The 26,784-nt window shown below is 46.6% G+C and overlaps 3 protein-coding genes across 5 annotated transcripts in view; 1 reads left to right on the top strand and 2 right to left on the bottom strand.

Moving 5' to 3' along the window:
- Positions 1-7,606, bottom strand: part of GBF1 (golgi brefeldin A resistant guanine nucleotide exchange factor 1) — a 121,756-nt gene extending 114,150 nt beyond the window's left edge. The window contains 1 exon segment of the mRNA XM_079137930.1: positions 7,345-7,606. The gene's annotated coding sequence lies outside the window, so the exon portion shown is untranslated.
- Positions 7,607-11,084: 3,478 nt separating this feature from the next.
- Positions 11,085-22,124, top strand: PITX3 (paired like homeodomain 3). 3 transcript variants are annotated; one of them, XM_079136276.1, is made up of 4 exons: positions 11,085-11,268; positions 20,506-20,635; positions 20,808-21,010; positions 21,528-22,124. In XM_079136276.1, exons 2-4 carry the CDS (start codon positions 20,518-20,520, stop codon positions 22,113-22,115), a joined length of 909 nt encoding a protein of 302 aa, XP_078992402.1. In that variant the 5' UTR covers positions 11,085-11,268; positions 20,506-20,517; the 3' UTR covers positions 22,116-22,124. The 3 variants fall into 3 exon arrangements, with proteins under 3 accessions (XP_078992402.1, XP_078992401.1, XP_078992403.1); XM_079136275.1 differs by lacking the exon at positions 11,085-11,268 and adding an exon at positions 17,206-17,401 and having other exon boundaries at positions 20,839-21,010; XM_079136277.1 differs by lacking the exon at positions 11,085-11,268 and adding an exon at positions 17,302-17,401.
- Positions 22,125-23,349: 1,225 nt separating this feature from the next.
- Positions 23,350-26,169, bottom strand: ELOVL3 (ELOVL fatty acid elongase 3). The gene is made up of 4 exons (XM_079136278.1): positions 25,904-26,169; positions 24,935-25,066; positions 24,035-24,186; positions 23,350-23,780 (listed from the first exon to the last, which is right to left on the bottom strand). Exons 1-4 carry the CDS (start codon positions 26,002-26,004, stop codon positions 23,353-23,355), a joined length of 813 nt encoding a protein of 270 aa, XP_078992404.1. The 5' UTR covers positions 26,005-26,169; the 3' UTR covers positions 23,350-23,352.
- Between the last annotated feature and the right edge of the window lie 615 nt (positions 26,170-26,784).

The raw sequence follows: 26,784 nt of genomic DNA on the forward strand, positions 1-26,784 counted from the left end.
ATGTATAGTTATAGTCTATATAGTCTATAGTCTATAGACTGAACACCCATCACTGTGAAAAAAAAAAAAAAAAAATGTGAAGGCCCTAGGAGAGACACCAGTAAGAAGCTAAATAAGAAAACATAATTTTTCTTTCACAGAAGAGAAAACATTCCCAATTGAAAGCAACAAAACAACACTACACCACAAATTTTAACAAAAGTGTCAGTGGGTCCAGTTGACATCTAATAGGATCTATGTGCTGCTTGGAAGGCTTCCTGGAGGAATAAATTTTGAACTGGGAACCCACCTGAAGGTAATCAACCCAACATTTGATCAAAATTCATTAGGTACCAAAAGCTGTCAACTTCCTAAGAGAGCAAAGATCTAGCCCAAAAAACACTGTTTAAAGCTTCTTAGTAAGAAAGGAACATCTTCAAGGACTATGAAGTTTTGCCTAATATCTCCTCACCCAGGGAATCTCCTAATGGAAGCCTCCTTCAGGCTTCAAATGGGAAGCTGACTTGTTACCTAGCAGCCAATGGCTGAGAATCCCTCATTACAAAGTCACAAAAGGCCTGCAGAGACCTCATATCAGTATGGTAAAAAAGAATTTAAAGTTTATATCATGTCAGAAATAATATGAGAAGGAACAACCAAATACATATCCCTAAACCACTGGCCCAGATACTCTGAGCAAAATGTATCCTTTGAAAACAATATCTGCTTAAAGCTGGGTCTAGCAATCCCCTAGTGCTTTGAGGCATTCCAGTTACCCCAATGAATTCAAAGAGAAGGAATCCCTGAAACCAAAAGCAGTAGAAACAAAAATAAGTTGGATCCTTACTCTATGGAATACTAAAAATTTTCCTTCAAATTAATTAGATTTAAAGGTGAAAAAGCAAAAGTTGAGAACTTTTATAATATATATTTTTATAAACCCAGCTCAGGGGAGAAGTACCTAGACAGGAAACAAAAAGTACAACCTTAAGAAAACAGCAAATTCAAACACATTAGAATTAAACTCATTTATTCAGAAGATAACAGAGAAAAGAGGAAAATGAGCTGGGCACAGCAACTTTGAAGGCTGAGGAAGGAAGATCCCAAGTACAAAGTCAGCCCAAGCAACTTGCTGAGGCCCTATGCAACTTAGTGAAACCTGTCTCAAAAAAATAAAATGAGCTGGAGATGTGGCTCTGTGATTAATAACCCTGGGTTCAATCCACAGTACCAAAAAAATTAAAAATAAAAAGAGGAAAATGATGTCATAACCTGAGAAAAGATTTGTATCATATATAAAGGAGAAATACTCCAAATATATAATAACTGCTACAAAACTAAAAGAAATAGATACATAATCCATCCCCCAAATTAGCATGAGACTTGTAGGAACAGGCAGTTCACAGAACAGGAAATATAAACAGCAAATAAATACACAAAAAGATTATTAGTTTCAGTAATGATCAGAAAGATTATAATGAGATCATTTTACACCCCAGAATAGAAACAAAATTATAACTGATTATACTAAAGAGTTGGTAAAAATGCAGACCAAGTAGTTAGCAAGTACCTAATTTGATACAGCCAATTTGGATAACAATTTGGCATTGTTTTATAAAGTTAAAGAACTTCATATCCTATATCTCAGCAATCCCATCTCTAGAACTAGACTCCAGAGAAACACATAAAAACTCTAGTAATGGCAGGGGAACTAATAGGGTCCTGCATATGTCCATGCAGCATCAGTTTTGGTGACATTCTGATTTTTAAGCTTCATGGGAGGCAATGATGCCTCATATATGATATATATATATTTTATATAAAATATATTTTATAAAAATATATTTTTTTAGATATATTTGTTGGTTGTAGGTGTACACAATACCTTTATTTTTATGTGGTGCTGAGGATCGAACCCAGGGCCTCATGGGTAGTGCTCGCATGGTAGGCGAGCACTCTACCACTGAGCCACAACCCTAGTCCCTATATTCTTTATATGTATAAAACAGACCATAAGTATTTCTTTCATTTTGAAGTCATGGTTTTTGTTGTCTCTTTGTCTTTGTGCGTGCTGTTCCCTTTCTGTCTAGACTTTTTTTTTTCCCCATTCTTATCCACCTGGTAAATCCTTACTTATTCCACCTAGAAGTCAATGAGGGAGTCACAATGCCACACTGGTTACAAGAACAGGTTTCAGAGTAAAAACATACTTGAGTTCTAGTCCTGACTATGATTACCTATATTATGATCTTAGACAAGTTTATTTGTTTCTTTTTTTTTTGAGAGGTGAGGATTGAATCCAGGGCCTCCCCCAAGCTACTGATGAGGTATACCTCCTGAGCTAAGTTTCTTAACCTCTCTAATCTCAGTTTATAGTTCTACATTGTGTAATACCTCTTCATCAGTTTGCAGTGAGGTCTAAATAATAAGTCTGGGGCTGGGGAGATAGCTCAGTTGGTAAAGTGCTTGCCTTGCAAGCACAGGGCCCTGGGTTCGATCCCCAGCACTGCAAAAAAACAAATAAATAAATAAATAATAATAATAATAATAATAATAATAGTAAGTCTGTAAAGTGCCTAGCACAGGACCTGAGATATTAAAAACCTAATAAATGCTATATTTTTATGATAATGCTTGCTCTGTGACATCTTCCTTAGCTAACTCCTTTTCCCAGACAGTATCAGCACCCCTTTTCTGTCAACCCATAAGACTTCGTACATACCTCTATTTAAACACATCTTAGACTGATTTTTATTTATTTATTTAACCTATCTCTACCATAAAAATATGAACATCTCAGGGGAAGAAACCATGATTCATTCACTTTTTATTCCCAATACCTGAAAACATACTAAGAAAAATTATTAATAAATATTGAGTGCACAAATGAATTAACATCAAGACTGACTGGTCAACAGTGGTGTAGTGAGAACAATGACTTCATAGAAAACAACAACTCTGAGCTAGGCAGACAAACCTTTCTGTATCTCCTACGTGTTTCTCTACAAAGAAGTTATAAACCTTCCACACAGGCCAACATACAGACAAAAAAAAAAACAAAACAAAAACTATATATCCACCAACCAAATTATGCTTCTATTTTCACATCTTCTTGTTATCTCCTGAAATATTCTTTGAATATTAACATATATTCTGTGAAATATATAATTCTTTATGTAACTGACAATTCTTCATATTATGCATATTATTTTCTTTCATTCTAAATAGGTTGTTATTAGTACACCTTTTTTTTTTCCAAGTCACTCTTAAAAGTTGTCCTTATCCAATTAGCAAATAGATTCTCCAAAGGTAAAGACCCAAGATTTTTTTCCTTTTCATAATTCTTTGGTATCTAGTACAGAGCTGCACAGAGTTGCTCTGATGGATTTTCTGAGAGTGGATGGAACCAGGGAGCTGATTGGCCTTCAATAGGCCCTTCCAAGGTTTAAATTCACTCAGTCTTGCAGGGTGTGGTGGCACACACCTGTAATCCTAGCAGCTCAGGAGGCTATAACAACTTAGTGAGGCCCTAAGCAACTCAGCGAGATCCATCTCTAAATGAAATATAAAAAAGGTCTGGGGGTGTGGCTCAATGGTTAAGATCCTCTGAGTTCAATCCCCAGTATGAAAAAATAATTTTTTTTCACTCAATCCCTTGAATGGTCCAGAGAAACACTAAAGATGAAGAACTTATAACATTTGAGTTGACCAAAAAATACTCAGTAGTTTTGTGCATTACTGAGAGTGTCTAAGAAATTACTAATTAGTAAACAATTTACTGGGCTCAAGAAATTTACTCAAAGGGTAGAGGTAAGAGAATCAAACCAGGAAAAAAGCTGGTGCCATGACAAGGCACAACTGGAAAATCCTCCCAAACCTGTTAATCAGGTGAACAGTGTACCTCAGCTTTGCTATGTCATTTCTCTCTCTCTCTCTCTCTCTCTCTGACTATCTCCAGAACTATATGCACTGTAAGCCACTGATATGTCAAAAACTATCCCTTTTACCAGCCTGGACATGAAAAATGTAACAAAGCTTCTCACTCATCTTTTAAACACTCAAGAGTGACAGGTAGTAGAGAAGGACAAAGAATAAGTTATTTGCTATGATTATGCATAGAGAACTGTAGTGACTTAAGTCTTATAAAGTCTGCCCATATTCTTTATCACAGGTCATCATCCAGTGGTCACTGGGTAGAATCTAGTCCACAGACATATTTTGTTTATACCGAAGGTTTTTAACATTTGTAACCAGTTGCTAACAATTAGAAAACACAATGATCAGGATTCCCAGCTTCCCCTGAAAAATAGGAAGATTGGTCACACTGCTTACATTTAAATGAATAAATAGCAGATGCTTTCTTTAAATAAGAGCATGAATTCTGTAGTATACTAAAGTTTCCACTACATCCTAACACATTCCCACCTAACTTTACTTACTTACATCACCTGCCTGAGACTTGTGCCTTTGGATTTATAACCTGTTTATATGATCTTTCATCATACTACCTTAACTATTTATACCACTATTGTTACTATGATCACTTCCAATACTTTTGGGAAAAATCATCACTTCCATGATTACTTCCTCTACCACTCCAAAGTAGCACACTATTACATTTCCATTTAATTAAACGAGTGTAGTTGACAATACTGAAATAAAGAAAAAGAGGAACAATATAAAAGAAAAACAAAATATAAAAAAAGATAAAAGAGGAATAATAAAAGCAACCTATCACATTTATATAGCTCTTCCAGGTGAAGGTAAATAAATATTTTCTTCTTTCAACTCAACTCCTCCAGGAACTCAACAGAATCATTCTAATCAGTCATACCGAACCACAGGGATAGAGAATGACCAATCAATTAGAAGTGGAATATGAAGGCTAGCATGATCTTTCCAGTGATTACCCTGTGTCTCCTCAAAAGCAGGAGCTGTGTCTTCTTCCTCACAAGCTGCCCACAGTAGCCAGTCTAATGTACTCACTCTATCAGTGAGGTTATTATTTAGAAGTGTCTGTCATCCTGACTTCTGGAACACAGGAAAGTAAAATAGTGGAACTCTTGACAAATATAAGCAAAAACTAGGACTGATGCCCAGATACTGATGTGTTTACAACCTGAGTTCCACAGTGCCAACTGTCAAGACTATAAAACTGTAGTGTATTGTCTGTCTATAGCCACCATAAAAAGGAACTTGAGGGCTGCAATTGTAGCTTAGTGGTAGGGTGCTTGCCTAGCATGTGTGAGGCACTGGGTTCAATTCTCAGCACCACATAAAAAGAACTAAAATAAAGGCACTGTGTCCATCTACAGCTAAAAAAAAATTTTTTTAAAGAAAGAAAGAAATAGGAGGCTTGCCTATGAAGTGCAAGCCTGGGTTCAATCCCCAGTACTGCACCCAAAAATAAAAAGAAGCTCAAATACAAGTGTTGAATGAAAGGCAAATTTTCTGATTCATGGATGCGTGGAAATTATTTCTCTATAGAAAAGTATTCAATCTAGAAAATCCCTGTTATTTTCTTCAGTGATATGGATTGAACTCAGGGCCCTGTACAGGCTAGGCAGATGTTCTACCACTGAGCTACACCCCAGCCCTGAAAATGACTTTTTAAAGAAAGAAAAAGAAAAACTTTTGACACCTCTAGAGTTACCCTCAGGCCCAACTGAAAAGATGATGAATTGATCACATTACCCAGAGACCAGATTGCCTATTATGCAAAGTATATAACTCAGTAGGGCCCAGATGAGTAAAGCAGGCTCATCAAACCTGGGCACTTCCTGGACTGACTATGTCATTTCATTTGCCATTTTTCAACTACTCTTTTTGGAAATTCTACAACTTTGACCAGCAAGTTAAAATGTAAATAGTTCTTTGTACTATTTCCATCCCACTTATTTTCAAATCAATAAATGTAAACTCTAAATACTATTCCTTCTTTCCCCAACACACACACACTTCAGGAGGGCAAAGGGAATTAGGTAGGAGAAACTGAGTTCAATTACTTTATCATCCTAGACAATATCCTTCCCAACCTCCTTGATACTACCTTACCATGCAAAAGTGCAGTGTTCCTGTCTGCCAGGGACAGAACTAGGCCACAAAGCCTGATCACAGCCTGATTAGTTTGATGCCTTTAATCAAACTAATCACAGGTACAGATAACAGTCAAGTGCCCATGACCTGCTGAAAGGCATTAGGCTGATCCTAGCTGAGGTGTTGCACATATATGCTTCTACTTTTAAGTGGATAAATGAGCATCCCAAAGCAGATCTTTCCATCTTTATCTTTCACAGGACCTAAAGGACTGCCTTATATACCTGATATAAAGGCATACAAATTTCTATTTTGTACATTAAGAAATATTATCCACACCGTCCCTCATCTGTAAAAGTACTCTTCAACTTTGGTGAACTTTTACAGCTTTACAACATAGCAGTTTATCAAAGGTCATCACTGTACCATAAACTACACTCTTTGGGGTTATGCCCAATCATTCACAGCTGTCCTGACTCTACCAAAGTGGTCAAACATTTCTCATGACTCTTTTTGTCCAACAGAAATAATAAGACAATATCAAATTTTACCAGTATTCAAATTCCTCTCTGCTCTCGGTTAAATGGGTCAGAATGACTTTCTTGTGATTAAATCTTAACCCCTTAGGCCAAATGAAGAGAAGACCTGGGGAAAATGTCAACCCAAAACACATACCAGAAGAGAATGCCTGTAAAATGTTGTATAAAGGAAGACACAGGCCCAGAAGTCCAGTGTTTACGTACAGACTCAGAGTGGTGGCAGAGTTGCCCTACACGAGATATAGCCCAATTCTCCAGGCTGCTTGCCTCAACTCTTCTGGCTACCTGAGTCTGGGTCGCACTGGTTCATCATTCAGTATTAATGAAGCAATTTCAGTTGCACTGACGAAGGAATCACATAGACGTTGAAACTCTACAAAATCCAGAGAGGCTTATATCCAAGGTCCGAAAAAACCAACTCTTATTTAACAATGCTCCTTAGCTTTTACTTTGAGCTTTTGAGGACTGAACTCTTTAGGATGCAGAAAGCCCTGGAAGAGAGGAGCTGAGGGCTACATTAAACCTGGGAAAACAGGAAGAAGAACTGAAGAACCCACAGAGATCACAATTCAGAACTGAAATCTCCCCTCCTGCAGTAGAGGCCTGACCTTTGCCCCCTGCACGCCTCCCAATTCCCTCCCACAACAATCCCTCACTCGTTTAATTCCTGAGCCCTGAGTCCTTAATCCACCCCCGCGCGTCCGATTTAAGGACTCTTCTCCCTTATTCCCTATAGCGTTGTCAGGGCGGCCTTCATAACGCTGGAGCTCTAAGAAGAGACTTTGCTGACCTGTCAGCGGATCCAAAATGGCGGGGCCTAGTCCCAGGACCGGCAGCGGCTGCTCATGTCCAGCCTGGGTCCCGGAGGCGTCGCTCCCAGCAGCTCTCCCGACTCGGGTGGCAGGTGGTAGAAGGGAGGGCGCCTGTTTTCTGGGGAAGTTAAGGTTGAAGTCAAGGTGGGACCGCACAGTTGGCCAGAACAAGTAGGCCGGGACGAGCGGAGGAGCCGGCTACCTTCCCTGTCAGCTCACTGACGTGGTAACTAGCCTCAGTCTAGCCCGCTGCCTGGTAACTGCGAGATCCCTGCCGTTTATAGCCAATCATAGCTTGGCACAGTAAGAAGTGGCGTTCCAGCTATCCAATCGAAGAAAAGAAACTGGCTCCAGGAGGCGGGTAGTGCCTAAAGAGGCGAGATTATAAAGGAAAGAAAAGGGTTGGTAAGGGACAACCAACGGATACGAGGATTCTCTGAGTGACAATTATAAAAGCCAGTAAAAATAGGGAATTGCTCCGAGCGGTTGGAGAGGTGGAGTTAGGTAGAGTTCGGTTGCAGTGCACAGTTTGGCAGTGGCCGCTTGGCATTATGGGGAGGAAGGTTACGATTTGCTGGAAAGGAGGCGGGGCCCGTTTTGAGAGCTTGAGCGGGCACTCCTTGCTCCCGCGGCTGCATCCTAAGAAAGTCTTCTGAACCAATACTATCCTCCTTGAGTGATCATTCCTTCTCGAGGCAGTCTGTGGCCCCTTCATCCTAAGACTAGTCCGGCGACCTATTCCACACTCGGCCCCCCTCCCCCGCAACCTTCCCCGTCTGCCGGCTCGATCTGACTTCGCATAGGTGGCTGTCCCGTCCCAGCTCTCTTTCTGCGTCTTCTGCCCCATACTTAGCATCCAGAAAAAGAGAAAATACGAGATGGCAGAAACCTTGGATAGCTCCTTATTTTACAGAGCAGGAAACTAAGTCCCAAAGTGGAAAGCTGGCCCCATATTCACATAGCTGGTTAATGGCAGAGAAGAGAGACAAATCCAGGTATCTTCACCACCCCCACTAGTCCAGCTCTTTTTCACTGCTCCTTGCTACCTCTTATGCTTTAGTCTGACTGTAACTTTCAGCTCTGTCATATCAAACATTGGACATATCTCACCAACCAGGGTAGAAAGCTAAACCCACAGTTTAGTCCGCATCACCATTGACAGGTTTACCTTTCCTCTTTGCCTTGGAAATGCTAAGAGGGCTGAGGGCTGGGTGTCCATGCATTTTTCCACTCTGCTGTCATGGCTAGCTGCCTCATCCCCTCCACAAAAGATGACAGAGGTTGCTAAGATATTTAGAATTGTCCAGAAGTGAGTGAGGGTGGGAAGAGAACAGAGGATGGGTTTTCTTCTTGCAGATTGAATGGTGGAATTCCTATTCCTATCTATTGCTGAATAGAACTTAGGTGTTCCTGCAGACTTGGAGAGGCTTCTGGAAGGCAGTGAAAATAAGATGCCAACTCTCTCCACACTACCTCCCACTTATAGATAATTCAAGTTCAGGGAAGCTCTATACCTAACTCTATAGGAATGTGGCCTCAAAACAAGGCATTCAAATACTATTTATGTATTATGATCATCCAATTTGAAGAACCCTGCGTACCTGACATCTCACCTAAAGAATCCCTCAACAGCTCCCTGCATTAGGATTCTGATCTCTGAGACCAGTTCAAGATCTTGCCTTCCTCACCCAAAACGAGTCAGGGAAAGAGGATACACCTCCCCAGCACCTCTTTCTTTTGAGTTATTTTTCTCTTCTTTTGAAAACTGGAAGCTGGCTTCCTGTACCTGTCTCAGACTGAGAGGTCTTAGAGAACCAATTTGAAAATTCTCTAAGTAGCCCAAATTCCTTACTGTCCCACCTCTACTTCCATGTACCTCCAGAAATTCATTATCAATAAAACATGTGATTGTGCATTAAAGATGGGGAAGAGAGAGATGACAATTCCCTAGCCCCTCCTAACTATTCAGGTAAGACATCTTCCTCTTAGATTTCAGTATGACATGTTTATTGAGTTTCTACATTGTGCCTGGAAACAGAAGGATGAAAAAGACACAGATCTTGCTTTCCTAAATCTATCTTATAGGGGACAACACATAAACTAATCCCTTCAATATGGTGGGTGGAGGTAACAATGTATGCACAAGGAAGGTCATGGGAGCAAGAGACAGAAAAAGGCTTCCCAGAGGGGAGCTTAGAATGAAAAAAGTTGGCAAGGTAAGGACTAGTTACTGTCAGAAAAGGCCAGGATATGCAGGAAACCACTTGGAGATTGGAAATAAAGACAAGGTCAGTCAGGCACGGTGGCTCACATCTCTAATCCCAGGGGCTCCTGAAGCTGGGGCAAGAGGATCACAAGTTCAAAGCCAGCCTCAGTGACTTAGCAAGGTCCTAAGCAATTCAGCGAGATACTATCTCTAAATAAAATATAAAAAAGGACTGGGGATGTGGCTTAAGTGACCCTGGGGGGGGGGCAGGGGAGAAAGAAAAAAGAAAAAAAGACAAGGTGAGGACCTAAAGTGTACTATAAAGTGTATTATATACTGTCAGACTATGGAGCTTGATTTTTATCCTGAGGACAATCAGGAGCCATTGAAGGTTGGTCATGTTTGCCTTAGGAGCATATTGTGTGCACTGGTCCCATTCTTAAGGCACACAAGCAAGCCAGCCTAACTTCACATATTCCTTGGACATCCAAATTCCTAACCAGCAAGTACCAAGGCCACACCTTGTGTCCAAGACTGAATCTGGTACCACCATGGGGACACCAGTCCTCCAAAAGCTGGGAAAGCACAACACCAGCAAACCTAAAGTGCAACGATAGAGGCGAAAGGTCCATGCATTAGAAGAGTACCCAACACGAGCCCAAAGAGCCAACAGGAGCCCCCTTTTAATTTTAGGGAAGCAATAATAGTTAAGTTACTTGTCCAATGCAACTCCACGAGGGTACTGTTAGTGGTAGGGTTGGAAAACACTTTGGTTTGTCTCATTCCAAACCCTCCGTTTTCCATGAAGTCACCTTCCTTGGAGAATAGGAAATTAAAAAATGGGGCGAGCGGGGCGGATAGCTGAGAAGAGAGAAGATGTGAAGAAAAGTCACAGAGAAAGAAGTTAGACTTTCCAAGTGACAGAGGAGGAAGGAAAGGGTCTAACAACAGGAACGAAGCGGTAGAGAAGAGGAAAGATAAGCGAGACGTGGGAGGACTGGAACAGAGACAAAAGGGCGGAGAGACGGACAGCAACAAGTGGAGAAAATCGGCGAAACTTGAGCAGCAGAGAAGTCTAAGCGCTGAGACCAAGCGGCCTCGTGCGCCTTTCCACCTGGCACCCCAGTAGCCCTCTCCCCCGGCACTATTCCACTTTGCTCCAGATAGCGGTGGGGCCTATCCTGCCGAGGGTTAGCTTCCCGGGGTAGGCGGACCCCTCGCCTTTAGCCCGCAAGGTTCTCCGCAAAAGCATGCTAGCTGGAATGGGTCTCGGCCACGTGGGAGGGGCGTGGCCTAGTTGTTGGGTCGCTTTTCTGATTGGTCGAGGGGTGGGGTTCTTGGCGGCCCGCCGAACGGACCCCTCCCTCAAAGGCGGGGCCTGAAGATTCACAGCTGGAAAGGGTGGAGCCCGGGCGGCGCAGCTGGAAAGGGGCGGGTCCGGAGGCGCACAGCTCGCCGCCGCGGGCTGGGGGCGCCCTATGCTGCAATAAAGTGAATGGGCTTTGGCGGGGGGTGGCAGTCTGCGGTGAGGCTCACTCTCCCTCCGCGAGTCTGGGAGCGCCAGAGCCAAGCGGCCGCCCCGGAGCAGGGGGGCGGCCCCCACCCCGCCTGGGTGCCTGGCCCCTGGCCCCTGCCTGCCCTCCAGACCGTCACCGCCGCCGCCGCTATCCCGAGTCTTCCTGCTGCGGGACGTACTGTGAGTTCTTGACCATATGGGGGACAGGAGCTTAAGGGGCCTTGGCGGATCCCGGGACCCCAGAAATGGGACCTGGGCGGTAGAACTCCAGTACCTGAGGAACAGGTCGGGACTGGGAGGGAATAGTGCAGAACAGGTTCCAGGATTTGGGAATAGGAAAACTCAGAGTAAGGACCAGGGGAACTGCAGGGGTAGACTCAGGGGATTCCGGTGTGGAGCCGGAGACATGAAGCCAGGACAGGGGCTCCGCGAAGCAAGGAGTAGGGAGTCAAAACCATTCCCAGAAAGCGCCCTAGAATCCGGGAGCACAGGGCAGATCGCCTGAGAGTGAAACGGGTTGCAGAGGCCCTAGCCAGTTGAGAAGCCGCCCGCGGCCGCCCAACCTGCGGGCAGTTGGCGGAGCCCTACACCCCTCAGCCCAGGCTCAGGCAGACTCTAGGGACTGGGAACAGGGGTGCGCCTGGTCGCACACACTTCTCTTCCCAGCTGCTCCGCAGTTGGAATAGGAGCCGTGTTATGAGAGCGCGGTAGGAACTGGGTCAGGTGGCGGTTCTTAGAGCCGCAGGACCGAGGCTGGAAGCCCTAGTAATCAAGGGGCAGGAGTGGAGGGTCGAGCTTGGGGTGTCGGGGTCTAGATGGGCCTAGACCCCGCGCCTCCTCAGAATCGGACGGAATGTCCGTGGCGCGTGGAGCTCAAAGCGAACAGAATGTCCAGGGTGGCAAAGTGGGTCTCTCCGGAGCAGGCGCTCTGTCGGACAGTGGTGGACAGAATGTCCCTGGCCGGGTGGCATGTCCATCTACTCGGCAGCGCCTGCCCAGCTGCTACGTGTGCGATGGAGTCGGCAGTGGTGGGTCACCTGAAATCCCAGCTTACACTTTGCAAACTTGTTTCTGCTCCTCCAGGCAGTGGGGCCTGGATCAGAGAGAGTAAAGGATGCATGCAGCCTGACCTTGGGACAGGGTGAAACTGGGAGGCATCCTCCCTCCATCTCAGAATAGATCAGAGCATCACCCTGGACTTCCAGAATTCAAATTTGAGAAGAGACGGCTGATAATGGAACTGCTAGTGAATCCAGACCAGAAAAACAAAGAATGAGCCACAAGAGCAATAGGAGCACAGTGAGGAGCCCAGCACAAGTTCTAACAGTCCAATTTCCTAACAAACTCAGAGTCAACCCCTAATTCCAATACAGCTGACCATACACCCCCAGACTCCTTGCCTGGGTATTAGCCATCTCAAGAGTCCTTCTCTGCAAGGATGCAGAAACCCATGCCGGAAGGAAAAGCTGCAATCCCTTAACAGATTAAACTCTACGGTCCTGTTATTCTTTTTCTTCTTCAGCCCCACCAGTCCTAATACCAATTTGGTGGCTGAAAGTGAGAAGGAAACATAGAATCCAGACTCTGGTCCAGCATGGGGCCCATATATGCCTGTAAGTCTGGTTGGGAAGGACATCTCAACTAGCCTGTTTGTTTTCCCTGTGGATGGGAGTGGGCCCTGACTCCTATAAAATGACCTTGCTTGGCTCTAATCAGAGTCCAGTTAAGCTAGAAAGGACAGAATAGAAAGAACTCTCCAAATCTATTGAATAAGGAAGGCAATCCAGCTGGGGACTGTGTTTTCATAAGGACAAGTGCAAGGCTTTTTGTTTAGCACTCCTCAGTTCTTAAGTTTGCTTAGAAACCAGCTAGCACTTTGTCTCTCAACCCTTTTTTGTCCCTTGCTCTCATTTAATAAATATGGAGTCATACACTAATTGCCATTATCACATCCTGATATACTTTTTAGGGACTTGTGCTCCTATTATTGCTTTTGAAAACTCACTGAAATTATAACTAGCTGAAATGAAGGGTTCTGAGTCAGGAAAGGAATAGGGACGGCACTACACATGATTTCATGAAGACTTCGACCCAAATTTCTGATTTTGGCAAAAAAGCCAAAAAGAGAAGGCATTGTAACAAAGACGATGGGAAACAAAAGACAGAATCTTCTCCCAGTCTTGCATACAACCATGTAGCTGAGTGCATATCTGGACTCTGGCCCTTAGGGAGAATGTTAAGGTTCAGAAGATGTTTGGCAGAATGGGGAGACAAGGGTTGCTAGAGAGAGAAAATTTCAAAGTTGAGGCCTCTGGAAGGTGAGACAGGATGGAAATCTACAACATAATGAAACTCCGAGATAAGCAGAGGACTTGTTTACTCCCTAAATCCTGAAACTGAAGATGAGGGGGTCTTCTTAGAACTTCTTAGAACTGGAGTGATGCAAGCTTAGGATGAGTAGAAAACTTTCTTTCGCAGTAGTGCTGGGGCTTGAACCCAGGGCCTTATACATGCTAGGCAAGCACTTTACCAGCTGAACTGGATTCCCAGCCCCTAGCACACAGTGGGCATCCAACTTCCAGAGTTCATTTCCAGAGAGATGGTAGAGGCAGGAAGTAGAAATGGAATGCTTCAGGGCTTGGGAGAGTCAGTGTATGTTACGGTCACAAAAGACTGCAGGGTGGAGGGGATGATGCATGCAGAGAGCGGAACTGGGGTTGAATCTCTTCTTTCTATGTAACCATGGATGACTGCCTGCCCTTGGAGATAAAGCTGGGACAGGCATTCCTGCCATGTGGGGTGGTTGTGAGAGTTAAATGAAATCATGTGGAGGAAAGTCCTTTGCAAATGGAGAAGCACCAGGAGAAGCCTTACTGCTATTATTCTGCCCAATCTGCAGGTCTCCTATAAATTGCAGAATCTTTGTTTGGAAGGGTGGACTCTTGATTGTTAGAGAAGCCCCATCACATCCCTGATTCAGTCACAAGAAGGTCCTTAAAGATGAATATGTCACCTCCCCCAAGCTTTAGATACCAATCATTACCCTGCCCCTCTCTAACATCCTGAGAAGCTCCCCAAATGTTTAGTTTCTCTATCAGGTCAAATATTCTAATCTGATTATTTCTGCCCACCTCCTACTCAAGATTATGAATATGGGTCCAGGACCCAGATCCAGGAAGGGAAGGGAAGGGTGACAGATTGGAGCTGAGTTATGGTGAAAGAGGGATGGTGCCAGGTGGACTCTTTTCTTCTCTATTCACTTTCGATGATCCTGTCAGAATGTGGGGAGATAGTAGTTAACCTAAAGGAACCATTAGGTTCTGAGCTTTGGGGTGGTTGGAGTGTCCATGGTCATCAACAGGGACTCATGATAAGAGTGATGGGAGAAAGAGAAAAGAAGATAATGGAGTGAACGAGAGCTATATAAAGACAGAAAGAAATGGTTTGCAAAACTCTCTCCTTTCCCATTTTCCTTCCCCAGGGCCTTCTTTACACCTCCCGGTTTGTAGTTTCTGCTTTCCTATCTCTCCCCCGCCCCATTCGTTCTGATCATCATTGCCAAATAAGGGTCACAAAGATGCTGATTTTTTATGTCACTTCCCTACCTACAAGCCTTAAGAGATTCCCAAAGGTTAGATCAATGCTACTGGGGTGGGGGGCAGCAGTACAGGAGTGGGAGGGGCATGGCCCAGTAGGATGAACAGGGCCCATCTTCCTGATGTGGTTATATTACTTAAAGACTGAGGATATAGGGCTGGGGCTATGGCTCCATGTGTGAGGCACTGGGTTCAGTCCTTAGCACCACATAAAAATAAACAAGTAAAATAAAGGCATGCTGTCCCTCTACAACTACAAAAAAAAAAAAAAAAAAAAAAAAAAAAAAAATTTTAAAGACTGAGGATATATGTCCTTTACTTTTATATTAAAGTTGACATGGCTAAAATATGAAATAGAACTCAAAATTTGCTTGAATTTTTAAAACCAAGTTAGATTGCAAAGAAATTTCTTACGAGTAACAGCCATTTCAGTCATGCTTCTAGTTTTCTTTTACTAGTCTTCGGAACTTTTTGATGGAAAAGTTAGAAATACTGTAGTCTAGACTATATAAACTATGAAACAGCAGTTAGGCACGGCTGCACATGCCGGTAATCCCAGCCTCTCGGAGACTGAGGCAGGAGAATGGGAAGTTCAAGGCTAGCCTCAGCAACTTAACAAGGCCCTGTCTCAAAAAAGGAAAAAAAGGACTGGAGATGTAGTTCAGTGGTAAAGCACCCCTAGATTCAATCTGTAGAACCAAATATGAATCAGCACTCCCTGTCTCTCTTCAGAGGACCCCTCAACCTGAACAATTTTTCTCTGCTGATCTTTCAGTGCCTACACTGAGACTCTGACCAAGCAAAGTTTCCTGTTGTCCTCTGAATCTACCAGCTTATTCCTGACACTGCTGTATTCTTTAGAAGGCCCTGACCCTTCTCTGCCTCAACTCTCACTTGATCATTTTTTATATTTATTTTATTTTATTTTTGGTACCAGAGATTGAACCCAAGGGCACTTAACTACTGAGCCACATCCCCAGCCCTTTTTAATTTTTATTTTGAGACAGGGTCTCATTAAGTTTCTTAGGGCCTCACTAAGTTGCTGAGGCTGGCTTTGAACTTGCAATCCTCCTGCCTCAGTCTTGTGAGCTGCCAGGATTACATATGTGCACCAAAGTGCCCAGATCTCACTATATTCTCTGAGCCTCTGACACTTGATTCCACCTTATGGGGGCTTTCACCTTTCTGATCTCCTACAGTATAAGAGTAAGAATTGTGCACTCCATTTTTCTATGCACAATTTGCCTCCCTAGATTGTAGGCAATTTAGAATTTGTGCCTTACCACTCTTGGGGATCCCTCTTAGGATCTATCACTTTCCAAAGGAAAGAAGAAAGGGAGGGACCCTGAGAAGAGTGTAGGACCATTTCTCTGATCCCCTTTTCACCCCTTGGTAACATGAGTACATCAAATCCTTGCTGACTCCATCTGAGTCTTGAGGTTTCATCCTAGGGCGGTGAACCAAGGTGTCTCCATATGCTGCCATTTGAGTAGAGTCTGAATGCTCAGCTTCCCTAAGAAATGGAAGCCTAAATCCACTTAAGGGTCTCACTTCAGTTTCAACTTAATATGATTCCCCATTAAGTTCCCCATTTTGCTGCTGGCTGAGCTGAGCCACAGCATCACTAGTCTTATATCCTCCTCTCCATTCAGTCCCTGCAAAAGGAAGGGTTTTTTTTCCCATTTAAGTTCCATGTTCTACCTCCTGCCTCAGGTGTTGTTATTGCAGTTTATCATGGGCTCATTCACTGAGACCTTGGTTGACCTCTTTGGCTTCAGGACTTCAGGGGGGCCCCATGCGTTTTTGCCATGAGACTGTGTTTCTTGAAAACTCTGGCCTCCCTACAGTGGCTTCCCTGGCCTATGATTTGCTCTCCACCTTAATGTATCCTGGATATTTTCTTCTTATTACCCTACAACAGACTTCCTGTAATTCAGCCTGTACTTCAGAATCAGAGCACACCTGCAGGACCTTTATTCTCCCTAGGTTTGGGTTGGCCACCATCATACCAGTGGAACCTGGGCTATGCATCCAGGAGTATGTATCAGAAAGGTTGGGGATGGTGGAAACAGCCTCTTCTCAGAGAAGGACTTGCCACCATTGTTATCTCTTGACTCTCTCTGGCCCTGCCTGGTATTTCCTACCAGCATCAACCAATCCTGTAACTTCCACACCTATTATTTGTCCCTTCCTAACCACTGAGTGAGGCAATGTTCCTGGTCTCAGTCCCAACTCCCCAGCTTCTTGACTGCCAGTAATTTGGGGAACTTAATCCCACACCAACCTATCTCCAGCTCAGATCACAGTTTGGTGCCTCCAGCCTTTGCTCGACCAGCGCACCTAGACAAGAGGCAGCAGGAGGCTATGCCCCTGACGCTTACATCTCTCCACTGTCCACCTGACTTTAGTGTTCTTTTCTTCTCTCTGCAGTTTCACAGTCAGGGCCCTTCTCAGCCTTGGCCCCTCTCTCTCCTAATAACCCATTCAAGAGCCTGAAGATTTCATTCTTTTCAAGTCCCTGCTCTTCAAAGTGACTTCCAGCTTGGGTTACTGTGCCTGTTTTGCTGTTGTATTATTGTCTGGGCCCTCTATGTTCAGGACAGTGTTGCATCCCTCTCTGAAATGCAGTATACTCACCTTTATTCACCAGAGAAATTCTTCACTGGAAGATACAGAGTCTGGGGAGGTGAACCACGCAAGCGAAGGCAGGGGCAAAGGTGAGCTCTTAGTCCCCACTCTACCCTCAGTGCCTAATTCAATGTTTAGCTCCTGGAAGGTACTAAATAAATATTTGTTCAAAAAATGAGAAAAAAAAATTCTCAGTTAGAATTTTATTTCTATCCATTTTTACATGTTATCTGAACCTTGTAACAATACTGAAGACAGTGGGGAAGGGATTATTAAGAAGTATGTCCAGAGAAGTAAAGTAATGGACCAAGGACACCCAGTATGTTGGGGAGCAAGGATATGAACTTAGGACATTTAACCCCAAACCGAATTCCTTTGCCCTATACCATATTACCTTCTTAAGAGAGGCCTGGAAACTTTCTGTCCTCCATCACCACCCCATCCCCTAGCTCCTACATTCTCATGCCTTCTCCTCACTCAGCCAAGCAGGCTTTTCCCAGCAACCACTGAAAGTAAAATGTTCCCTGGCCCCCTTGACTTCCTCCTCCCCCACACAGTCCTTAGTTCCTAGGACTCAGAGCTGAGGTTCAGAGGGGCCAGGGAGAGGAGGGGGAAGGGTAATGACTAGGTCCAAAACAGTCCAGGCAGCTGTCCCTGTCACAGAGAGAGGAGACTGTATGACTTTGTGTATCTGTCTTCCTGAATGTGGGAGCGCACGTGTGGGAGGGTGTGTGCGCCCCCCTCCAAGTTCAAGTGCTTATTATGTCTGAGTGGGGGCCTGTGTGTGTCTGCACATGTGTCTGTCTGTCTCTGAGAACACACAGCCTGAACTCTGCTTTCTCAGCCTCATCTTTTACTCTGGCCCTTATCCCTCCTCACCCTGCCTCCCTCTGCTGAAATAGAGAATGAAATCAAGACCAAGGTATGGAATGCTGGGGGGCAGGGGAGTTTGGAAAACTAAAAGTCTGGAGCCAAAGCAAACTGGAAGTATACATGGCAGTGGTGGAACTTAGTTTTTTCTATAGGTAAAACACACTTTCCCTTTTTTCTCAGTCCTGTTATTCCATAACTCCTGGAAAAGTGAGGGACATGTTTGCATTTCAAGGTCATCTTGGCTCTGCAGGAAGAACAGACTTCAGAGCACAACCCCCCCACCCCACCCCCCACTTTCCAGCTCTCAGTTTTAAACCTTTTTCTCTCATCTTCCCAGCTATTTGGGAAAAGCTACTGGTCAAGATTGCCATAGATCCCTCCCAAGAGCATCTCCCTTCCAGTGGAGAACTGTTGGGTCCACGTTTTCCAGCTCCAGGTCTCTGGTTTCTGACCTCAAAATTGGAAAGGGAAGTGAGCTGAACATGCCTCCACTCCTGACCTGACTCTGTTCTTCTTTCCTGGGTTCCCTCTGCTCTGCCTCTCCAGCCTCAGTGAAAGGTCCAAGGTCTAGACCCATCTGACTGTAGAAAGAACAGGAACTGTTTCTCAACCTCTTCCTTTGACCTCTGTCACTAGCTTGGGTGGGGCACAGCTGCGATCTTGGAGTTGGTTGAAGGGGCATTACCATGTGCAAATACAGGCTGCTACCCATCTGCACCTCCTTGAGAAAGGCTCCTAATAAATTCAGAAGCAAGTGACACACTTCTCAATCTGGACTAATCCATCACATTAATGCCACCCATGAAGGTGTTAATGGTGTTGGGAACAGAAAGGCCCCTCCCACCCAGATCTCTATTCTATCCTTCCTTCTATCCCTAGTCTCCCTCTGTTCTCCTCTGACCAAGAAGCATCCAGAGTGTTGAGCCCCGCTAGTACCCCTTTCCCACTATAAGGGTCCTAAGGAAAACTCGCAAGAAAGGGACCCTGCAAGGGAAACCTAAAGAGACAGCTTCCTGGGCAATGTCAGGCTAGATTTAGGATAGGAAATGCCAAAAGGAAGGAGACTTAAAGAAACCATGTCCACTACTTGGAGTGGGCTTAGTAAAAGCTAAGCATGAGACAGAGATATGACTGGTGCTATGTGAGATGTGTTTGAGCATGTAAAAGAGCAGACACGGCACAAGTGTCCTGTTGTTTCCAAACTCATATTTTTTGGGGGGCGTGCTGGGGATCGAACCCAGGGCCTTGTGCTTACAAGGCAAGCACTCTACCGACTGAGCCCCTCCAAACTCATTTTTGATCTTGGAATCCTTTGTTCAAATTAAATCTCTTCAGAAATTATAAATGAAACAGACAAAGGCAGAGCTTCCCTAGTTGAAGCTGACTCAAGCATGGCCAGGATTGAGTTCTAGCTGAATTCCTGAGGGCTCCAAAGAACACAATTTTAAAAAGCAAATGAAGAAAAATTGTTAGTTCAGGAGTCCCAAAGACCTGGTTCAGATCCTAGTTCCACTGCTTACAAGCTCTTTGACCTTAAGTTACTTCAAGTTTCAGTTTCCTCATCCGGAATCAGGATGACAGGGGGTGGGCATCCCTAATCTAAAAGTTTTAAATCTGGAGTGCTCTGAAATTATGGTACATTTCAGATTTCTGAGTTTTGGATAAGGACATGTTAAACTGATAAAGCTAAGCAAATATTCCAAAGTCAAAAAAACAAAACTGTGAAATCTGAAACACCTCTGTTCCCAAGCATTCCGGATAAGGGATACTTGACCTGTATTAACTACTTAATCTTGATGTATTCTTGTGAGGGGAGAGACAGTTAAGTACCCATAAATGATAGCAGTGATTATTCTTATGGATGAAATATCAGACCTGGTTCAGAATAACATCTGTCCTAAGGAAGGTGAATAACAGAGGTTCAGGTTGTGCCCTAGTGTGGATGGCTGAGGGACCCGTATGACCATATGGAGATATGGAACAGTCAGGAAGTGACCTTTGGAGGATGCAGTATAGGGGAAGTGGTGTGTCACAGCATGCATTGCATTTTGAATATAAATAACAAACGCCAAATGTGCACCAGGCACAGTTATATGTGCTCAGCAGTTAACAAAGTACAATGTGTATGTGTGCATAAAACCTCTCAGTATGCACTCTTCTCTTTGGGTCCTGTTTCCCTGCTTTATCCTAGGCACCCAAGTCAGGGGTGGCTCTTTGTCAGTGACCGAGAAAGGGCCAGGAAATTTGTGGGGAACCCTGCAAGGAACCGGCTAATCCCGTGATTTTATTCCCATTAACTTGATGTGTGTCTTCTCTCCAGAGCCCTGGCTCCATGGAGTTCGGGCTGCTCAGCGAAGCGGAGGCCCGGAGCCCTGCCCTGTCGCTGTCAGACGCCGGCACTCCCCACCCTCCGCTCCCAGAGCACGGCTGCAAGGGCCAAGAGCACAGCGGTGAGCACGCCCCCTTCTGGGGATGGAGGACGTAACAACTCAGCCCCTAATCGGGTGTGACCAGGCGTGGTCGCCTGGGTGGAAGCAAGCTGGCGGTTGAGGAGGTTCCAAAACCTGAGAATCCACTCAGGCCTGGACTCCTTGTGACCTTACTCTCCCCCGCCATCTCCAGACTCGGAGAAGGCCTCTGTCTCGCTCCCCAGTGGCTCCCCCGAAGACGGCTCACTGAAGAAGAAGCAGCGACGGCAGCGCACGCACTTCACCAGCCAGCAGCTGCAGGAGCTGGAAGCGACCTTCCAGAGGAACCGCTACCCTGACATGAGCACACGCGAAGAGATCGCAGTGTGGACCAACCTCACCGAGGCCCGCGTGCGGGTACTGCCTTCCTGACCCTTAACCCTCTCCCACCCGGGCCTCCCTCCTGTGGTATCCCCTGCAGCTTGTGGTTCTGAAGTCTTGCCTGCCCCACCTTGGGCCCAACATCTGACACCCCATGTCCCGAGTCGGGACACCTCCCTGCTGCTGTGCTCCAATCTTCAGTCTCTGCTTTTATGGCTCTCTACCTCTCGCGACTGCGTGTTGCTTCGTCCCCGAACCAGTCTCTTGTTTCTTTCCTGACCCTTCTTTAATCCATCCTACTGTCCCCCCAGACCCTGAGGCTACTGACGCTGTTCTTCCATTCACGGTTTCGGTTCTCAGGCGCCTGGCCCTATGCGCTTTCAACCTGTCCCCCACCCCCACCCTCCGACACCAGCCACCTCGTTTCATTTATCCTCCGCACGGCCCGGGCTGGGGCCCCAATCCCCGTCTGGGTGCCCCACTTACCAACCACTTAGCTGGCCCCCAGCCCCATCCCACCCTGAGCCTAATAGTTTTTCTCCCACACCCGCAGGTATGGTTCAAGAACCGGCGCGCCAAGTGGAGGAAGCGCGAGCGCAGCCAGCAGGCAGAGCTGTGCAAGGGCGGCTTTGCAGCGCCGCTCGGGGGTCTGGTGCCGCCCTATGAGGAAGTGTACCCCGGCTACTCGTATGGCAACTGGCCACCCAAGGCGCTCGCCCCGCCGCTCGCCGCCAAGACCTTCCCGTTCGCCTTCAACTCAGTCAACGTGGGGCCTCTGACATCGCAGCCCGTTTTCTCGCCACCCAGCTCCATCGCCGCCTCCATGGTGCCCTCAGCCGCTGCTGCCCCGGGCACTGTACCAGGCCCCGGGGCCCTACAGGGCCTGGGCGGGGCCCCTCCCGGGCTGGCTCCGGGCGCCGTGTCCTCCGGGGCAGTGTCCTGTCCTTACGCCTCGGCCGCCGCAGCCGCAGCTGCAGCCGCCTCTTCTCCCTACGTATATCGGGACCCGTGTAACTCGAGCCTGGCCAGCCTGCGGCTCAAAGCCAAACAACACGCCTCTTTCAGCTACCCCGCTGTGCCCGGGCCACCCCCGGCTGCCAACCTTAGTCCATGCCAGTACGCCGTGGAACGACCCGTATGAGCGGCGGGCGGGTGGATCATCCCTGAGGGCGGGGTCAATAATTCACAGCTTCCCGGCACTGGGGTCCTCTAGACTGGTTTGCCCCCGCCCCAGTGTCTGAGAGGGGTTCATAGGCAGCTGAGAGGCGGCTAGCTCAGGATCGGTCCTTCCCCCTCCCGGCTCTAAAGGGCGGACTGGGCCCTACATGCAGATCACGACCCCGGGACTAAGTCCTGGAATAGGGACCAGCCCTCCCGGGCCAACTCACCCTTGGTCCATCCCGCCTTCTCCAGACTCCCTCTACCCCGTTTTCAAAGATAAATGAAATAAATGTACGCGGACTGTCAAAGGTCTGATGATTCAAAGTTGCCGTTGAGCCCTCATCCCTTCAACCTCCCCCATTGTCTAAAGGAGATCCGGATGCAGAGGAAGGAGGTGAAGGTCCAGGCTTCTGGGGCTTCAGTCCTATTCACTCCCCTCAAGAATGGGGAAGCCAGGACTCCTGGAGCAAAGGGGTGCACGCGTGCGTGGAATTGGTGAACCAGTCACTTGGCTGGCATCGGTCAAAGCTGGTGCTGCTTCGCCACCTTGTGGTCTCAGGGAGAACAGCTGGTAGGTCTGGTCTCCAACGCTTGCAAGGATCAATTCTGCAACTTAGGAAGCCTACGACTTATAGATAACTCCGCCTTTCTGCACCTGTTTCTCACTGTTCCTATGAGGGGCTTGGGCCTCTAACAGCAATAAAATTATGGTCTGTAACAGACATTTACTAAGTGCCTACAGGCCTAGGATTCTTATTGAGTGTCTGTGTGTGCCTCATCCTTCCTCACACCCCTCAAGCCTCCCACCTGCAGATCACCATATTGCCAGCAGCCTTCTCCCATCACAGGAGCCCACTTCTTCCTCCAAATCCCTGAGCTCCATCTCCCATCTGGTTTGGCATGTTTAATTTTAAAACAGAACAAAAAGAAGAAAGATTTCTGGATAGAAATACAAATAACTCAGCTCTGGGAGCCCACCTAGTCCTATCTCCTTCCCAGGGCTTCCGTGGTCTTCCCTTATTCATCGAAGTACTAGGCCACACCCTTACCCCAGAGGTGACACCTCTTGTCTGTTATAACTTCCCGCCACCTTGGGGTACACCTTCCGGAGTGGGGGGAATCATCCAGGGAAGGCTCCCTAATCACTCCCAAACCTAAGCCCAGACCCTCAGTGCCCTTTTGGAAGAGGGAATCTGAGGCTCTTTCTCTCCAGTTCTTCACTGACTTTTGGTCATGGCTTTGACCTTGGGCCTGAAGTAGGTTTGACGGAAGAAGTGGGCAAAGAGGATGAAATAGGACCCATACAAGACAAAGGACCAGAAGGAGTCTCCCACTGTGGTGTAGCATCCTTGTTCCTGCCTCCAGAGGAAAGTCAGGATGCCAAGGATAGCTCCCATAAACATCTGCAGGATCTGCAGGCTGGTGATGAGCATTGCAAGCATGCTGGGGCACTTTACTTTGGCAGCCTTCAGAGTGTAGTAGGTGTACATAATGGCATGCACACTGAAGTTCATGGTCATGAACCAACCACCTGAAGGTACTTTGTTCTTGTATCCAAAGCTTGTGAATAGTAGCACTGTGCTGTGGTGGTACCAGTGAATGAAGATGAGTGGTCGCTTACGCAGGATGATGAAGGCTGTGTCTCCTGGGAGATAAGAAGTTATAGCTGGCAAACCACCCAGTGCTAGGACCACCCTCTACAGTGGGTGTGGGGACCCAGGAGGAATTTTCAAGGTGGGGAGGAGAGTCTTTGTGGCAGACAATCTGAAGAAGGTCTTAGGTGACATGTGTTGTTAGAACCCAGGAGTGGGGAAGGGATTCTCCATATGATGGGAGGTGAGGGTTCCAAGGAAGGGTACAGTTCACTGAATACCAGAGAGACACAGCCTTGCCACTCACCGAGTTCAATGATCTTGCTGAGAAGAAAGACACAGGACCAGAATCTGACTAAGTCATTTTCAATGTAGTTTTTGAAGCACACAGTTTGCTGTAGGCCCCACTTTAGTAGCACAGTACTCATATAGCTCCATGTCCTCACTGTCCCCAGGATACTGAAATGGAACAGAGAAAGAAAGGCATCAATCCACCCTTTCCCCTGGCTTGACAAGGTTACCAAGTCTCAAGTTCCTTCACCTCCTTACCCTCTCAGGGGGATAGATCAGATTCTGAGATCCTGGAGCCAATTTGGTAGATTCATTCAGTATTCCACAGGAAATGAGGATTGGAAAAGACCACGGAATGTGAAGGGAGTTGAGACTTAGTGTTTTTAGGATTGGGAGCCTGAGAAGTGAGTAGCAATCTGGGGAAAATCAAAGGATTTGGGGGAAGGAAGCATGGGAAGGAAAGGTGGGACAGTTTTGGAAAAGGGTGTTAGCGTTAGTTGCTGAGAATATTAGAGGAGGGTTTTCTTTTTTTAAACAGGTAATTGAACCAAGGGGTGCTTAGCCACTGAGACACATCCCCAGACCTTTTTATTTTTTACATTGAGAGAGAATCTTGCAAAGTTGCTTAGGGCCTAGCTAAGTTACTGAGGCTGGTTTTGAACTTGTGATTATTTGCCTCCCCTCCTGAGTCATTGGGATTACAGGCATGTGCCACCATGCCTGGCTGAGGAAGTACAGACTCCATGAGTGCAAAAGGGATGGAACAGGGATTACCAGGTTGGAGTTTAGGAAAGAAGGAAAAGAGGGCAATACAGAAGAGGGTAGAAGTTGGGAGTCAATGAAACTAAGGTTTCTGGAAAGCTTTAAGGGATGAAATGGAGGTCTAAGAAGCAGGTGAGAGGAGGGACTACCTTACCTGAAGATTGCAAGGCAGAAGGACCAGAGGATGAGAGGTCCCTGCAGGTTGAAGCCTTTCCGTGCCTTCATGTAGTTCTGCCCCACAACAATGAGCAGCAGGTAGATCAGAACTATGAGGAATGAGGCTGCCCTGGCAGGCAGAAGGCAGAGGAGATGGGCTCATGGGTGGCTGTTAGTCAGAGGAATGCCCACTCATCTATCCAGGTTAATGTCCAGGTTAGAGTTCCAGCTCTGTCTGCTGCTTACTAGCTATGTGAGATTTTGGTTTTCTTATTTGTAAAGATGGTGGGGGTCCTCTCCTGACCATGTTATAATAACACAGGGTAGGGGTTATATCTAAAGTCTCTGTGATTATTGCTTTCTTTTCCAGCTGGGAACTGATAACCATTGGCTCATGCTTAGACATGACCCAGGGTTGTGATGTAAGAATGTGGCAATAGCTTCTGCATTGGTGGGTTGTGACAAATTGAGCACAAAGTCAGCCCACAGACACCTCCGGGGAGCTTTAGGGCTAAGCCAGCGAGCCAGGTGAAAGCTTGGAAACACTCCCTGAATTTGCTTCCTTCGCCACAGCAAAGACGCTGGGGCGTTTAGGGAGCATGATTAAGGAGTAGAGCAGGCTGTTCCTGGCACACAGCCAAAGGACACGGGAGAGTTATCTAAGAGGGGTTCTAGTCAACCTCATTTCTCAGCTACCGGTTCTCTCTACATTCTTTCTTCGGCTTCTGTCTCCTCCCACACCCCTCTCCCCATCCTCATTTCTGCATCCTTTCTTCCAGTTCTAATCTCTTCAATGTGCCACCCTACCTGCCTGGACAATGATGAGTTGGAGCTAGTATGGGAAATCCTCTAACTTTGCTCTTCAAGAAAATCATTGCTGGCCTTCTGCCTACCCCTAATCCCCCACGCCTCACCCCCACCAAACATCGGGGGGCCCCCCACATGGTCCTTCCCCATCAGGTCTCACCAGTATTCCTCTAAAAAGGGCCTTAAGTCCGGGAACATCTCGAAGTTATAGGGCTGGAACATTTGCTCCACTTCGCGTGAAATATTCATAGCTGTGACCATCCCGTTCTGCAGGCGTCCAGGTCCAGAGCTTGGAGGGCTGGAAAGAGGCTGCGGGGCCGAGGGCAGAATGAACCTCAGGGCGGGACGGAACGCAGCCAGGACAGAAAGAACTCCTGGGCTAGGCACGAGGAGCTTGGAACAGGTGTGAGCCACAGTCCAGGGGCTCGCGCCGCCGCCGACGCCACCGGGGTATATAACGCGAATTGCTGAGCTGCAGGCCTGGCTGCGCTCGGCCCCCTCCCCGCGCTCGGCCGTTATCCAATCTTGACCGAGATACGCTCTTGTCCCGCCTCTGGGCCGCACCCTTCCCTCTGATCCATCATCCCCAAGGGCACCGCCCCTAGGCGCCCATCCCGCCGGGCCCCGAATCCCTTAGTAGACCCTGGCCCCGCCCACTTTCCCACCCTTTTCTCCACCAGCACCTCCACCAGCACCTGTTTGGTTCGTCCTCCATGACCTCGCAGAGAACCCAGACCGACCAGTCTTCTCTTGGCTCCGCCGACCGTAACCTTTGCCTCAGCTTGCTTTAATCCTAACCTTCTTGGCAGTGAGAATAAAGTGGAGGTGTCCTTGGCCTCGGTCCCCTCACCCAGAGATGGGGGCGGCAGTTTCCAGTATCCTTGAGATTCTGGGAAAAATAGGCGTGGGATGAGAAAAAACCAAACTGAACAACGAAGAGCTCTTGTAATCCCTTCCGCCTGCTAGCTTTGGATATGTGGTTGTGGGTGGAGGGAGATGGACTCTAATCAATTTCATTATTGAGGTTGTTGATGTTGATGT

This window comes from Sciurus vulgaris (genome assembly GCF_902686455.1).
Source record: "Sciurus vulgaris genome assembly, chromosome: 4".
NCBI classification, from domain to species: Eukaryota; Metazoa; Chordata; class Mammalia; order Rodentia; family Sciuridae; genus Sciurus; species Sciurus vulgaris.

What these genes read in the sequence shown, in the direction of transcription:
- PITX3 (XM_079136275.1), top strand. Translation starts at nt 17,275, where the DNA reads ATGTTCAGGACAGTGTTGCATCCCTCTCTGAAATGCAGTATACTCACC. An exon ending in AAGCGAAGGCAGGGGCAAAG is followed by an intron (nt 17,402 to 20,505) that starts GTGAGCTCTTAG and finishes TCTTCTCTCCAG; the next exon opens with AGCCCTGGCTCCATGGAGTT. An exon ending in TCACCGAGGCCCGCGTGCGG is followed by an intron (nt 21,011 to 21,527) that starts GTACTGCCTTCC and finishes CCACACCCGCAG; the next exon opens with GTATGGTTCAAGAACCGGCG.
- ELOVL3 (XM_079136278.1), bottom strand. Translation starts at nt 26,004, where the DNA reads ATGGTCACAGCTATGAATATTTCACGCGAAGTGGAGCAAATGTTCCAG. An exon ending in CCCTTTTTAGAGGAATACTG is followed by an intron (nt 25,067 to 25,903) that starts GTGAGACCTGAT and finishes TCTGCCTGCCAG; the next exon opens with GGCAGCCTCATTCCTCATAG. An exon ending in TTCTGCCTTGCAATCTTCAG is followed by an intron (nt 24,187 to 24,934) that starts GTAAGGTAGTCC and finishes GTTCCATTTCAG; the next exon opens with TATCCTGGGGACAGTGAGGA.